General features: G+C 38.5%; 1 protein-coding gene across 3 annotated transcripts in view; it reads left to right on the top strand.

Moving 5' to 3' along the window:
* The window catches only part of LOC127436058 (DENN domain-containing protein 2A-like), a 55,345-nt gene that overhangs the window by 28,530 nt on the left and 11,961 nt on the right, over positions 1–14,854 (top strand). For 2 of the 3 annotated variants that reach the window (XM_051689975.1, XM_051689978.1), the window contains exons 3-11: positions 1,487–2,437; positions 5,027–5,154; positions 9,356–9,462; positions 9,589–9,786; positions 11,147–11,240; positions 11,584–11,634; positions 13,460–13,647; positions 13,782–13,891; positions 14,751–14,820. In XM_051689975.1, the coding sequence (XP_051545935.1) occupies positions 1,487–2,437; positions 5,027–5,154; positions 9,356–9,462; positions 9,589–9,786; positions 11,147–11,240; positions 11,584–11,634; positions 13,460–13,647; positions 13,782–13,891; positions 14,751–14,820 (1,897 nt within the window). The remainder of the gene's footprint in view (positions 1–1,486; positions 2,438–5,026; positions 5,155–9,355; positions 9,463–9,588; positions 9,787–11,146; positions 11,241–11,583; positions 11,635–13,459; positions 13,648–13,781; positions 13,892–14,750; positions 14,821–14,854) is intronic. The other variant, XM_051689979.1, reaches the window with a different exon arrangement.

Raw genomic sequence — 14,854 nt, 5'->3', positions numbered from 1 at the left:
CTACAAGCCAGATATGGAGAAAACAAGTTAAAAAAAGAAAGAACCCAACAGGTTCTGCTCCTTTCATATCTCATTTCCTTCCAACACATTTGTTGGTTCTCAGTACCTCAAACCCCTTTTCTCTGTACGCTTTGCAGGTAGAGGACACTTTGGTTTGGTTTCTGGAATTTAATTTGACATTCCAGAGTTTGAGCTCCTTTAAGAGAAAAAGACTATCACATATCAAGTCTTCCACATCTTTTAGGATGTTCTCCTTATTTTTCTGTCTTTCCTAACTCCCTACACCCCCTGTCTCTCCACGCTCCTTTTCCTAGGGATTTTGGAGTTTGACCTAGTTTTCCTTCTTGGCTGCCTTGAGCTTCATGAAATGAGATACATTCACCAGAATGAAAACAACATGCCAAAAGAAAGTTGTTGAAAGTTTATTTGAGCCAACAGTTTCAATTTGGAAAGAAGAATCACTATTTGGCATGCCAGTGTGAAGGCGTTTACGAGAATAGATTTTTCTCGGACAATTTGGTACACAAACACAGTTGGTAGATGCGAATATCCTTTGTTTGTTTGTTGGAGTGATATCATTGGATGAAATCCAAGATTGTGTTTATTTACTCAGCCAATTAAATAAAGAGAAAGATGCACATCTGTACCCTGAACTTTGGCCCAGTGGTGGGACAAAAAGGACAGAATGATTTTTAAGGTTTAATTTAAATCATTAATAAAGTGCTAAAATTGGATATGGCGACTATGCCGAGACCATCAAACCTCATTGGTTATTACGACATGATGTCATGACGTCGGTCACGAAACGCAATGAGAACCAATGAGGTGTGATGTTATTGATATGCCTGCAATATTTGATTATAGCAATTTTAGCGCAACAAGGTTGTTGACAGAATTTTTGGTCAACTATTCCTTTAATACCAAAGGAGAATCTAGCCACTTTTTTCACCATTGGGCAGAACCTTGCTGTTCCATAATGATCTGGGCTCATTTACACGGTTGCAGTTTCTTTTACCATTGTGGTGCTGCACAAATTACAATGGACTGACTGAGCAAGTGACCAACTGTGAGTTGCCACATACTAAAGGCGTTCCACCAGCATGGTTGAATACGGTTAGCTGACCGTGCTGAAAAATCCAGGCCAGGAACGATGTGTAATCATACAGTACCAAATCGTGCTCAAATGTAAATGCTACTAGAACTGTTACTCACCGTGTTCAGAACCGTTCGGCTCAATGGTAGAAAGGTGCTTTTGTATACTACTTGGTTTGTGCTGCATGCAGTCTAAATACCTTGGATTGTATGTCATTTTGTGGTTGTGAAAAATTGTTCATTCTTAAAATGTTAATTTGCATGAATTTCGTTTTGAGATGTGTTGGTGGCCTAGGAGATAATTTCACTTTCAAAGCTCTATAATTACTGTCTAATAAATGTATGGCTCTCAGACACTCTCAATGTCTTCAACATCTTCGCATGGACTTTTCAGGCTCCACTGCTGCGGGTTGAAGCTCGACCAGGCCCAATCTGTGGTGCTTCAGCGGCCAGACCTGTGTGGGGTCGGGGACAGTCTCAAGTCTTTGAGAAACCTCAACCAAAGCCCAGGAGACACCATCATGCTTGCTCAAAAGGGGCCCTCCAATCCTCGGCCCATTGAGAATGGTCTGACCAGTTGTAACAAGTCCCCACGGACTCCCTCAGGTCTCAAAAGTACAGCCAGCATTCGGGACAAGATCTCCCAATGGGAAGGTAAAACAGAGCCAACCGGGGTGACCCCCCAAACCGTAGTACTAAACGAGACTGAAGGTGTGAAAAAGGTCCAGAATGAAGTACAAAGGAAAGACAGCAAGAGAGTTTTTAACCGGGAGAGACAAAACTCTGGAAAAGAGAACGGAAGTAAGTTTGAAGAAACTCAGCACATTTCTGAGGGACCGATGAAGGACAAAGAATGGATTTTGGACAAAGCCCCGTTGGGGAAAACAACAGAAACCAGTCAGGATAAAAAGTTGGTATTGACACACATTAAAAAACTTGAGCAAGCCATGAAGGAGACTTCTTCCAAGTCGTCCTTGGCTATGCCAGGCAGTTATTTCTGCCCTGCTTCCAAGGAGGAACAGGAGGAGATGGAGAAGAGGGGGGTGGAACCAATCTTCGGGGTTCTGGACGTGGTAAGCAGCCGACCTGGCAGCCGTCGAGGTTGTGATCCTGAGAATGTCTACAGTGAACCTGGAGCACCTTCTATTAATCCTTTACCCAAACCCCAAAGAACCTTTCAACACCACACACAGACAAAAAACCCCACAGCCATACAAAGTTCCATCAAGGGTCGGCGGAATCTACCCCCTTTACCTTCCATACCTCCCCCACCCCTTCCATCCTGCCCCCCACCTCCAGGGGTTTGTAGAAGACCATCAGGACGAACTCGAGAGAGAAACAACAGGTAAGAAGACTGATATCAGATGGATTACAAGCATTGTTACATTAAGTAAGTGGCACTCCAAGGTCAAAGATTCTAGATTGCTTCTTGCACTCATATATGTACCTCACTAGGTTATTGAACCTATAAGTACTTTTTAAAGGTGCAATCAGCTTTTTTTTTTTTTTTTTTTTTGCTAATTCCACCTGGATGATGCAATGGCAACCATAGTGCACCAGTATGCTCACCACACACCAGCTATTGGTGGAGAGGAGAGAGTAGAGTGATAGAGCCAATTAATGGATGGGGATTATTAGGAAGCTATGATTGATAAGGGCAAATGGGGGAAATTTGGCCAGGACACCAGGGGGGTTACACCCCTACTCTTTTCAAGAAGTGTCCTGGGATTTTTAATGACCAGAGAGTCAGGACCTCAGTTTAACATCTCATCCGAAGGATGGTGCATTTTTACAGCATTGTGTCCCCATCACTATACTGGGGCATTAGGGCCTACACAGTCCACAGGGTGAGCACCCCCTGCTGGACTCCCTAATACCTTTTCCAACAGCAACCTTAGTTTCCCCAGGAGGTCTCCCATCCAGTTACTGACAAGGCTCAGCCCTGCTTAGCTTCGGTAGGCAACCAGTCTTTAACTACAGGGTGATATGGCTGCTGGCAGAGTAATAATAGTATAGTATTTTTGAGTTTAGTATTTAGTATATATCTCAATGTGAGATGAAGACTCTGATCATATCAGTCTTAGGCAACGTTCATACATTCATTTTCGTTTGAAAACGCATTGATTTTGCTACGTATATACCTCTCAGCCACACTGGAATGACATTTTCTTCAACTGCAAATGGAGACTTTTAAAAAATGCTCTTCATAACTGTATACTTTAGACATTACGTTAGGAAAACTTAAAAAACCAAAACCATTTAAAAAAAAAACAAAAAACAAAAAAAAAACCTTTCATTGGAAAATGCATTCATTTAGCTGCCTTTATGCCTTTCATCCACACTAAAACAGCATTTTCCTCTACCAAAAGAAGAGACTTTTGAAAATGGTCTTAAGTACTGCGTACTTTGGAAAACTATGATGTTATGACACTGAAAACAGAGGTTTCAAATGAAAAAAATAAAAAATAAAAATGAGCGTGGATAATACTTTTTCGTTTGAAAGCGTATAGATTTTTCTGCATTTACGCCTCTCATCCACTCTGGAACGGCTTTTTTTTACTCCATCGAAAACAGAGACTTTCGAATACACTCTCTAGTACTGCGTACGATGGAAAATGATGACATTTGGAAAGGGAAACGGAGGTTTCAAGTGCAAATGTAAAAGTGTTTATAATCCATTTTTGTTTGAAAATGCACTGATTTTGCTGCATTTACGCCTCTCATTCAAACTGGAATGCTGTTTTCCTCCACTGAAAACTTTCGTAAAGACCCTCTTGTAATTCGTACAATTGAAAACAATGTCTAAGGAAACTGAAGACAGAGTTTTCAAACAAACAGTGATTTGTGTGGACGTGGGCTTGGAGAAAAAGCTGCTTTATTCTACATATAGTCCTTGGATGCGTGGTCACATTGACCTTTTCATGGCGAAATTGAACTCCAGACGAAATCCGCGAGGGGAAGTTCTTCGCCACCGGAAGTCCATCACGTGAAATTCATGATTGTGCGGATTTCCATTGAAATGACTGTATTTCGCCTGCGGAATTTTGCCGCGCCTTAATGCTGCACCTACGCCGCTAGGTGTCAGCACAACTTTAATGCAAATATTACTGTGTGCACCTTTAAGTGAGTCAGTCCACCTGGTAGCCATCTTGATGACGTGGCAGCTTCTTCAAGTCATGCTACATGCTAGTTAAGCTATTTTCTATGTAGGCAATAGACATACAAATACAGCTCCTATCTACTTGAATTGAGAAAGTCCAAAATCTCAAACTGTTCACCAAGCTTGTATTTCAATAGCATATGCCAAATCACCAGTAAAATCTGACAAATATGGTAGCATGAGTATCTCCTCCAGATACTGTTTTTTACTAAAGTGAGGGCTGATTTTCAGATGCCTTACCCCATTCCACCTTGCTTAGCTTTTGATTTATTGCTTTGCAAGCTTAAATCCATACAGTGAATTTGTCAGGATTAAAACTCTAATAATTCTTTAATTAAGAGTGCTCTATGTGGTATGTGCCATTTCATTAATTGACTAGTTTATTGGTGAAATGGCACATGGACTGAAAAAACCTTGCAAATTTAGTAGCCTACTGTCTGCTTTTAATATCACACTAATGTGAAAATATATATTTTTAAACAAAGTCTCCCCTAAAGGATTACTTTCCTCAGTGTTTATGAGTAAGCAGTTTTAACCGTAGTATATATCAGTCTAGCCCATCTATAAAAATCTTCTTGAAATTGTGGCACAGTCTTAATCTTGTGGCCTCTCCGTGGTGAGGGGGGGTCTGTTTTTAATCGAAGATTGCGCAAAAAAACAATCTTATACACTAAGTCTTGTTATTCCAGTGGAGGTTCTTAAATTCCCTGTGGACATGATTGGTTATCTCGTTCTCTCAATTACAAGTTTTGTTTACATTTGTTGAATCTGCAGGAAATCTTATGAGTTTGAGGACCTTCTACAGTCAGCAGCGGAGAGTTGTCGAGCGGATTTGTACGAGCTTTCTAAGCTAGGACTCACTCGCACTTTATCTGAAGAAAATGTCTATGAGGATATCCTAGGTAACACATTGCACTGCACCATACATATTTTTAAATAAATCCATCCATCCATCCATCTAATAATATAAAATGGCCAAATATCATTAGATGAATCTCACTGGCTGATTTGTTTGCTTGATCACTAAAGCTTACATTTGGTTTCAGTGCTTGTACTCAGTGGAATGAGGCAATGACAACTGATCAAGTCTCTGACTGTTCACCTGAAAGAGCAATTAAATAGAAACCCAGGAGCTTGAAACTTTAATAAGAACTAAATTGAAACAAGACCATCACAAACATTTGTGTTTCTTTGCTCAACCTCACCATTGGCCCTCTATGTTTGGAGTACCCCACATCAGACTGCTTTTGAATCTGGTCTTCTCAGTGGCATAATGTGAGGTCCTAATCATGGATAAGAAAAGATAAATGATGGAGAAATAGAAAACAATCGAGTAAGGGGTCCAAGGAGGGTGGTAACCACCAAAGACTTTGAGGGACGCACCGTACGTTCCCCAAAACATTTAGAAAAGTGGTTGCTCAACATAGGTTTTTCAGTAACCGATTCCTAAATTTTTACGTTTGGTCCCCAATCTTGAATATTTGTTCATATCTTTGAGTCTTAATTCTGCTGAGTTTCTAAGTACGTTGTCAACTTTCTAAATGATCTAGAACCTATTCAGGACACTGAGCTCAATCTAGATCAGTGGTTCTCAACTGGTTTGGTGTCCCAAAATTGTTATTATTCTTACCTTGCGTAATTTTGTTAATGGTTTTTTGAGGATGAGGGCACAACTTTTCTATGTTGGAATCTGCCTAATTTGACTATGTTCTAAATTTGCATCCAACTACCGTTGAGTGTGATTGGCTGCCTTTGATGTCAACAAAAAATATGAGAAGCCTATTTATTTTGCTATACTTAATATGAATGCATGATTATATGATTATTTGCATTTAACTTTATTTTCCCCTGCTGTCTGTGAACCAATCAGAACAAACTGGTCGCAACCAACCAGTTGATAACCATTATGTCATAATGTTGATTCCCATAAAAAATAATTTAGATTCGTCCACTGTATTTAAATGTTTACAGTAAGGCACTTACAATGGATTAACAATATAACATTAACAATATATGTGTTAACATGATTTTAGTGTGATAAAATAGTTTACTTATCTGTGTTAAGTTTCGGTGTCTTGACAATGTAACATGGGTAAACCTAATCTGGTAAACGATGTTACGGTGGAAAATCTCTGATTTTATCACACTGAAATCATGTAAACATATAAAATGTTTATGTCTTGTGGATATACTTTTTTCTCCCCAATTTGGAATGCCCAATTCCCAATGTGCTCTAAGTCCTCGTGGTGGCGTAGTGACTCGCCTCAATCCGGGTGGCGGAGGACGAATCTCAGTTGCCTCCGCATCTGAGACTGTCAATCATCGCATCTTATCACGTGGCTTGTTGAGCGCGTTACCGCGGAGACCTAGCACATGTGGAGGCTCATGCTATTGTCCGTGGCATCCACGCACAACTCACCACGTGCCCCACCGAGAGTGAGAACCACATTATAGCGACCACGAGGAGGTTAACCCAATGTGACACTACCCTCCCTAGCAACCGGGCCAATTGGTTGCTTAGGAGACCTGGCTGGAGTCTCGCAGCACGCCCTGGATTCGAACTTGTGACTCCAGGTGTGGAAGTCAGTGTCTTTACTTGCTGAGTTACCCAGGCCCCCTTGTGGATATACTTTTGAAAAAGTGCGTATTTTAATGTTTATGAACTGGCCCCATTCACTTCCATTGTAAGTGCCTTACTGTAACTCACTGTTGCTTTGGATAAAATTGTCTGCTAAATGAATAAATTCCTACTTAACGAATAAATGTAACTGCTATTTCTGCTTTTGTTTTTTTATAAACGATAAACGAGTCGAAGTTATTTTTCGTGGTAATCAAAATTATGCTACAAATGCTGTCGACTGAGTTTAACTTGTATTGAACCTGGTGTGAGTAATCCTACTAATCACTTTCTGTATATTGGTTAATGTGTCTAATTATATAACATTTGGGCAAAAAGCTGTCCTTCTAATGGCTTTCAACGTGGAGCATTGCGTACATTCTCTAGAACTGCGTGTCCCGACATCATAAACTCTCTTCCCACTCGGCACATCTGGTGAATAAATTCACATGACAGAGGTTTTCTACATCCCCCTTTCTTCCCCTCACACGTTTTTCTCATCCATCTCTCGTTCTGAACACAAACCAAGCCAAAGAAGTGTTTGTTGTCCTGTTAGCACCACTAGCAATGCCACATCACTACAGAGCTAAATGACTCAAGTTTGCGTAGATTCTCTGGCGAAACTTCAAACATTTGGAGCAAAGGAATATAAAACCAACCAAACACATGACGTCAGGTTGAAATCTCATTGAGGAAAAATGGGACTAAACCAGGCCGTGTTGACAAGAGGAAACTAGCAATAAATGATCATGTCATGATGGTTTACAGCCCATAATAATAGAAGCTGATTTTCCATTTGTTTGTTATGAAACTGCACATTTTGAATGACTTTGTATTGGCTCATTCTATAATTTGTCAATTGATGATAAAATCTAACCATTTCCTTCAGAAATATACCATTTTATCCATTAAGGGAAAGCATGTTATAATATCACACTAATATTTTTGCACCCCATGTTTCATTTTGCTTGGAATTGCCATGATGTTTCTTAATTGACAGTTTTTGCATTGTCTGTTTTTTTGAAGTGAGTGGGTCTTAAGTTCAAAATAATGAATAAAACATGTTAAAGTCAACATTATCTATATTTTATTTATTTTTAAATTCTAAACACTTCAGAAAAAGTTTATTTTTTAGATTGAGTTTGACATTTCAATAAAGAAAATATCTTATTTTACTCATGTCCACAAAAGTCAACTATGTTACTAAACAAACACCCCACTGCAGCTAAAAAATTACGTATCCCAAAACCATGTGACCAGCATCATGTGATGTCATTTCCCTCTGTGGGGGACATTTTGAACACATAATGGTGCATCCTTTCATTTTTTTATTCAATATTTTAACTACAATAGCATATTGTCAAGGAGTATATTAATTGACCGTCAACTATGTTGGGTACATTGTTATGGTTTCCAATATTTTTATGATGTTAACTAAAATATATATTCAAATTTGAAGTTAACCTGATCAAGAAAATGACGTGTGGTTGGCCAGGCTAGGCCTGCCATTGAAATTATGAGTCAAAATGAGGGAATGTCAACTAAGTTACCATATAGGGTCAACTATGTTACCTGTCAACTAAGTTACCCCAGGGCCAACTCTTAGGTAACATACTTGACGTGATCCTACTGTGTCCGCTGATGATAATGAATTATTTTCCATAGATCAGTTTTTTTGTCATAATTTAAGCCTGTATGTGTCAGAGGACACTGAGGGTGCGTGTGCCCTCATGCATGTGTGTGCGTGCATGCGTGTGAATCATGATGATTAGGGATTAAGGGACATTTAATTGATTTTACAAAATCACTATATATTGTTCCTTTTCAAGTTAAAACTGAGAGCTTCATATGTAAATAGTGTCATTAGTGTGAAAAAAGAAGGATATTGCTTTTTCAACTATGTTACTTTCACTGTCAACTATGTTACACCTGATTTTTTTTTATTTATTTTTTTTTTTTTACATTTCAAATAACAAGAATGCTGCTCCTGATGTCCTTCAAGGTATATTTTACATCCACAAAGGTTAGAGTTTTGCATAACTTCGCTTAAAAGTATCAAAATTATATTAAAGGCAAATTTATGATAAAAAAATATCTGTAAAAACAATTCTTAAAATTATTTTATTGCATTACTGCACATGTGGCAGAATAGACAAAAGAGCCCTTAATTATGTGTGTTACTTGAAGTGTAGCATTTAATCAGTGTCTGTAATGACATTCAGTTTGTCCGTAACATAGTTGACAAACTCACTAGGGAAAACATCCTTTCCCCAAAAAGCTTTGCTTAAGCTTGCATGTTTCATTGAAGAAATATGTTAACTTAAACCAATAGTTTTTTATTGAGAAAGCACTTTATGTACTTATGTTGACATCAAATGTACACCCAATTATAGAATGAGCCTAATGCGAATTACTTGTTGTATTTCCCTTTTGTAAATTGGATGAAAAAGTCTGTTAAATGACTACAAATAAATATTTCTTCATAGATCCTCCATCGAAGGAGAACCCATATGAAGATATAGAGTTAGAAAGTCGATGTCTTGGGAGCAGGTATCCTGTTCCCTCGTCTCCTTCCTCGCCTATTCCTTCCAAGGTATTCATAAAGCGTTTTTTTTATTAACTCTAACCACTCTAGAGAAAATTCTCGACATCAACACATCAGTATTTAAAGCAACAACAACATTTTACCAGCACTTCTTTTATAATTTCTCAACAACAGCTCTCTTCTAAGTCTGGCTTCTTCAGGCAGAACTCAGAGCGATGTAGTTTCAAGCTGCTGGAGCTGCGCAAGACTGGCAGAGACGGTGGCATCGCATCCCCACCGCGAGTCAGTCCTCCATCAACGCCCAGCAGCCCCGATGACACCCCGTGCCTGTCTGGTGACCCCTACAACAGGAGACGCAGAAAAATTCCAAAGGTATCGTCCAGGGTTATTATTATCATTTTCCACAATAAGTACGAAACGTTTTGATATAAAAACGTTTTCATACAGTGGAGAAAAATGATTAACGCAAAGGAAATAAAAACGTAAACTAAGCGAAACTTAAAATAGTGGTTGAAAAACCTAACTAAAATTACGACAAAACAACAACAAAAAATAGTTGTTTTCATAATCATCAAGCTATCACATGTAGGAATGGAAATAGTAAGGAGTTTAGCGATTCCGGTTCCGATCCGATTCCTCTTAACAATCCCGGTTCCTTAAAGAGACAGTTCACCCAAAAATTAAAATTCTCTCATCATTTACTCACCCTCATGCTATCCCAAATGTGTATGACTTTCTTTCTTCTGCAGAACACAAACGAAGAATTTTAGAAGAATATTTCAGCTCTGTAGGTCCATACAAGTGAATAGTGGCCAGAACTTTGAAGCTCAAAAAAGCACATAAAGGCAGCATAAAAGTAATCCAGTGGTTAAATCCATGTCTTCAGAAAGAATAATGATAGGTGTGGGTGAGAAACAGTTCAATATTTAGACCTTTTTTTACTACATATTCTCCTCCCTGCCCAGTAGGTGGCGATATGCACGAAGAATGCGAATCGGCAAAAACAAAAGAAGAAGAATGTGAAAGTGAAAGTGGAGATTAATAGTTTTTTGAATCAATTTATAGAAATTGTGATGAGAGAATTTTAATTTTTGGGTGAACTATCCCTTTAACGGTTTGTTTTATGCTGTAGATTCAAAAGAACCAACTCGTAGGAGTCATTCGTTCAGAATCGGACTACACTGGTCGCACTGTTTGGTGGTGCTGATTCAATTGCGGTCGTCCAAAAAAAAATGTCTGTGTTCTGTGGAAAATACACTATTATACGAGTTTGAAATTATATAAGGGTGAGTTATCCCTTTACCCATAATTACTAAAACAAAAACTAAATATATAGATACATAATAGAAAAGTGTCAATAAAATACAAACTAAACTAAAACTAACAATTCATTACTGAAACCATCTAAAACAGAACTGAAATTTAAAGTAAATCTTAAAATAGTGCTTTATTTATGAAAGCATTGGTACCATCAAACAGGGCCGGTTTAATCTTATCAGTGATTTATGGTTCTGGTCTGGCTGCTGATGGAAAGATGGGCGCTTCAGCTTTCTTCCACTGCTAATAAAAATACAAGAAAGATGTGACAGGCGGATGAGACACCTAAAAACAATCTGAAAAATGGAGGGAAAAGTAATTTTCTTCAGAACTCCTTTATCAGAGACAGTCTCGCCAAGTCTTTCACAAAGACCGTGGTTCTGTTTTTTTTGTTGGGTTTTTTTTTTTGCAACAGATGGTGCAAAAAATCAACGGCATCTTTGAGGCCCGTCGTGGGAAAAAGAAGATGAAAAGGGTCTCACAGTCAACCGAGTCCAGTTCGGGAAGAGGTGTGTGTGGGCAAGATGACAAACATTACATTTAAGCTCAATTTAGAGCCATCATTTTCAGTTAAAGCTATACCTTAATAAACAATGGTCCCTTAAAGGGATAGTTCACCCAAAAATTATTTTGGATGAACAATGCATTGTGGGACAGGCTGTGCCTCCGTCACATGTGTGTCCACTTAGCTTTATGGGCACATTTACAGTTTCGGGTCAGTTGAGTTGGGATGATAGAATTATGTTATTTTATAGCATACACGTGCACTCAAGTGTGAAAAATGACTCGCGAGTACCTGCATACTGATTCTCTAGTGACCTTTGACCTCTCTCTCTCTCTTCTGTGGCACAGTGACAGATGAAAACAGCGAGTCCGAAAGTGACACGGAGGAGAAACTGAAAGGTGAGAATAAAATTGCATACAATAGACCTTAAAGGAATGTTCCGGATTCAAAACAACATCAGCTATTTTGACAGCAACCGTCATATAGAGCTTAAGTGCACCAAAGAAAATAATTCTAACTCGTTCCTTAGTTTGTAACACTTTGAGACAAAATTTTTGATACAGTAATGTACTCGAAATGGAAGTCTATGGGGCAAGCATTCCTGAGGGTTTATTTGGGTGATTCTTAAACTTTGGGCAATTTCAGGTTCTAGAGGTTGGTTTAAATTAAAACAAAACAGCTAAATTATTAAATTATTATTATTTATTTTTTTATATGACGGTCAGATTAAATCTTACTTGGAAACCTTTTACCAGGCCTCATCATCATTTATTTTTGCTATTTTTTTTGACTGTTTAAGCCTTGTCCCAGACCCACACTTTCAATATTAAACTATGAAAATCTATAAAAAAATAAATTAAAAAAAAATCCCAAATTACGACTGTTCCACATTTGTGGAAGTGATGTTTGAAGAAAACAAAGAAAAATCAAGGTAAATATCACTTGTGAACAGAATATTTTTATTGGCCGTTATTTCCAATCAGTTATGCAAAAAGTGTGAAAATATTATTTTATTATGTGTATTTAGGATACATAAAATGTTAGCTCTAAAATTAGCCTAATGTTGGGCGTTTCCGATTACAAAGTAATCAGTTACAGCAATCAAATTACTTTTTAATAAAAAAAGTAGTGTAAAGCATTACATTTAAAATTTTTGTAATCAGATTACAGTTACATTCAATTAAAGTAGTAATTTTACATAACTTGCGCTAAAGTAATATGCATAGTACATTTAAAATATGAATTCATATGTACGTCTGTAAGAGTTTCTGTGACAGATGAAGGGTGTGCGACAATGAATGACGAGGAAATATTGACATTTTGAATTAGTGGAAAACTAAAAACCTTTCTAGGGGGGCCTGGGTAGCTCAGCGAGTATTGACACTGACTACCACCCCTGGAGTCGCGAGTTCGAATCCAGGGCGTGCTGAGTGACTCCAGCCAGGTCTCCTAAGCAACCAAATTGGCCCGGTTGCTAGGGAGGGTAGAGTCACATGGAGTAACCTCCTCGTGGTCACGATTAGTGGTTCTCACTCTCAATGGGGCGCGTGGTGAGTTGTGCGTGGATCGCGGAGAGTAGCATGAGCCTCCACACGCTGGGAGTCTCCGCGGTATCATGCACAACGAGCCACGTGATAAGCGCGGATTGACGGTCTCAGAAGCGGAGGCAACTGAGACTTGTCCTCAGTGAGTAACCATGCCACCACAAGGACCTACTAAGTAGTGGGAATTGGGCATTCCAATTTGGGAGAAAAAAAAAAGTTTTCTAGGAAAATGTATTTAAAAGTAACTTAAAAGTAAAATAATTAGTAATGTGATTACTTTTTTAGACAAAGTAATTGGATTACATTTTTAAAGAAGTAATTTGTAGTGGATTACTTATTTTGAGTAACTTACCCAACACTGTTTCCAGCAAAGAATTGTATTAAACACAATACAGAATTTGAGAAGTGCTGGAAATGACACTGTGGCTTTAAGACATTTTTTGAAAGATTGGATATAACAGCAAAGACAAGGTTAGTTAGCGATTTTATCAGACTAGTCTAAATTCTGAGGGACGAGTGGGAATTATTTTCTGTGGTAATCAATATCATGCCACAAAGCTTAACTTGTTTTGAACTTGGAACGTTTCTTTAACTGTTACATCATTATCTTGCACGAATAACCAAGCAAGATTGTGTTTATCTACATTTTACATTTCTTCTTCATAATCCTCTATTTTAGCTCACAGTCAGCGATTAGTGTCGGTTCAGTCTATGTTGAGGCAAACCGGTCGCTATCGCACTCTGGAGCGGGACTTGATGGAACTTCAGGAGAGGAAGTTGTTCGAGTACTTCCTTGTTGTGGCCCTTCATAAGACCAAAGCAGGTGTACCGTATTTACCGGAAGTCACACAACAGTTCCCCCTCAAGGTATTTGTAAACAGATTTAATTAGACGATTTGAAAGTGAACAGATCAGTAAATGTCTACCAAAGTTTTCTGAACACTTTCTGAATTGGTTGTTCATACATACTGTGTATTTCCTATTCTTATTTTCACCACTAGTTGGAACGCAGCTTTAAATTTATGCGTGAGGCTGAAGACCAGCTGAAAGTCATTCCGCAGTTCTGTTTTCCTGACTCAAAAGACTGGGCACCTGTGGACAATTTCCCCAGGTATCACTTACGCAAGCTTTACTGTCCCACAAAAACAACCTCATTACTTATTAGAAGTAGCCTTTATTTTGTCACACATTATACATTTTTGCATATATATACAGTGAAATTCTTTTTGCACAGGCAGAGCCATGATATGGTGCCCCTGGAGCAGATAGGGTCAAGGGCCTTGCTCAAGGGCCCAACAGTAGCATCTTGGTGATGCTGGGGCTTGAACCCCTGACCTTGAGCTTTAACCACTGAGCCACCTCTGCCCCTAACAAATTTTTGCATATCCCAGCTAAGCTGGGGTCAGAGTGCTGGGTCAGCCATGATATGGTGCCCCTGGAGCAGATGGGGTCAAGGGCCTTGCTTAAGGGCCCGACGGTGGCATCGTGGCGGTGTTGGGGCTTGAACCCCTGACCTTCTGGTCAGTAACCCAGAGCGTTAACCATCCCTATTAGATATTTGAAGCAGCACATTTGTGTTCATTTGTTGAAAAACAGGGTTCCCATGGTCAGGCAGTTTTTTAGATTCCCAAGCCTGGAAATGTCATGTTAAAAAACTTTAGTCAATATACATTTCCCAGTTATGCTAAGCTCTAAAATATTGAAATCCTTTTGAATAACTGAATGACTAATTTCTGAATATCTACTGGAAAAAGTAATGGGAAAATCATGGAAAAGTCATTGGTTAAAAGGTGTGGGAACCCTTGAAAAAATGTATTTCTTGCTGTTTGAGAAGTCCATAGGTACTCAATTAATCTTTTTTATAAATATGTATTAATAATATATAATTATAATACATATTTATTAACATTTGTCATTTTATTTGTTTACAAATCGTAGCAGTAAAACTGAATCATATCTGTTTTATTTAGTGAGACCTTCTCATTCGTCTTAACCGGAGAAGATGGGAGTCGGAGATTTGGCTACTGTCGACGTTTACTGGTGAGCTGCTTCATCAAGTTCTTATTACAGTTTA

Source organism: Myxocyprinus asiaticus, chromosome 46 (assembly GCF_019703515.2).
Source record: "Myxocyprinus asiaticus isolate MX2 ecotype Aquarium Trade chromosome 46, UBuf_Myxa_2, whole genome shotgun sequence".
Lineage (NCBI taxonomy): Eukaryota > Metazoa > Chordata > Actinopteri > Cypriniformes > Catostomidae > Myxocyprinus > Myxocyprinus asiaticus.
The sequence above is the reverse complement of the archived record's forward strand: the minus strand, read 5'-3'. Positions and strand labels throughout refer to the sequence as shown.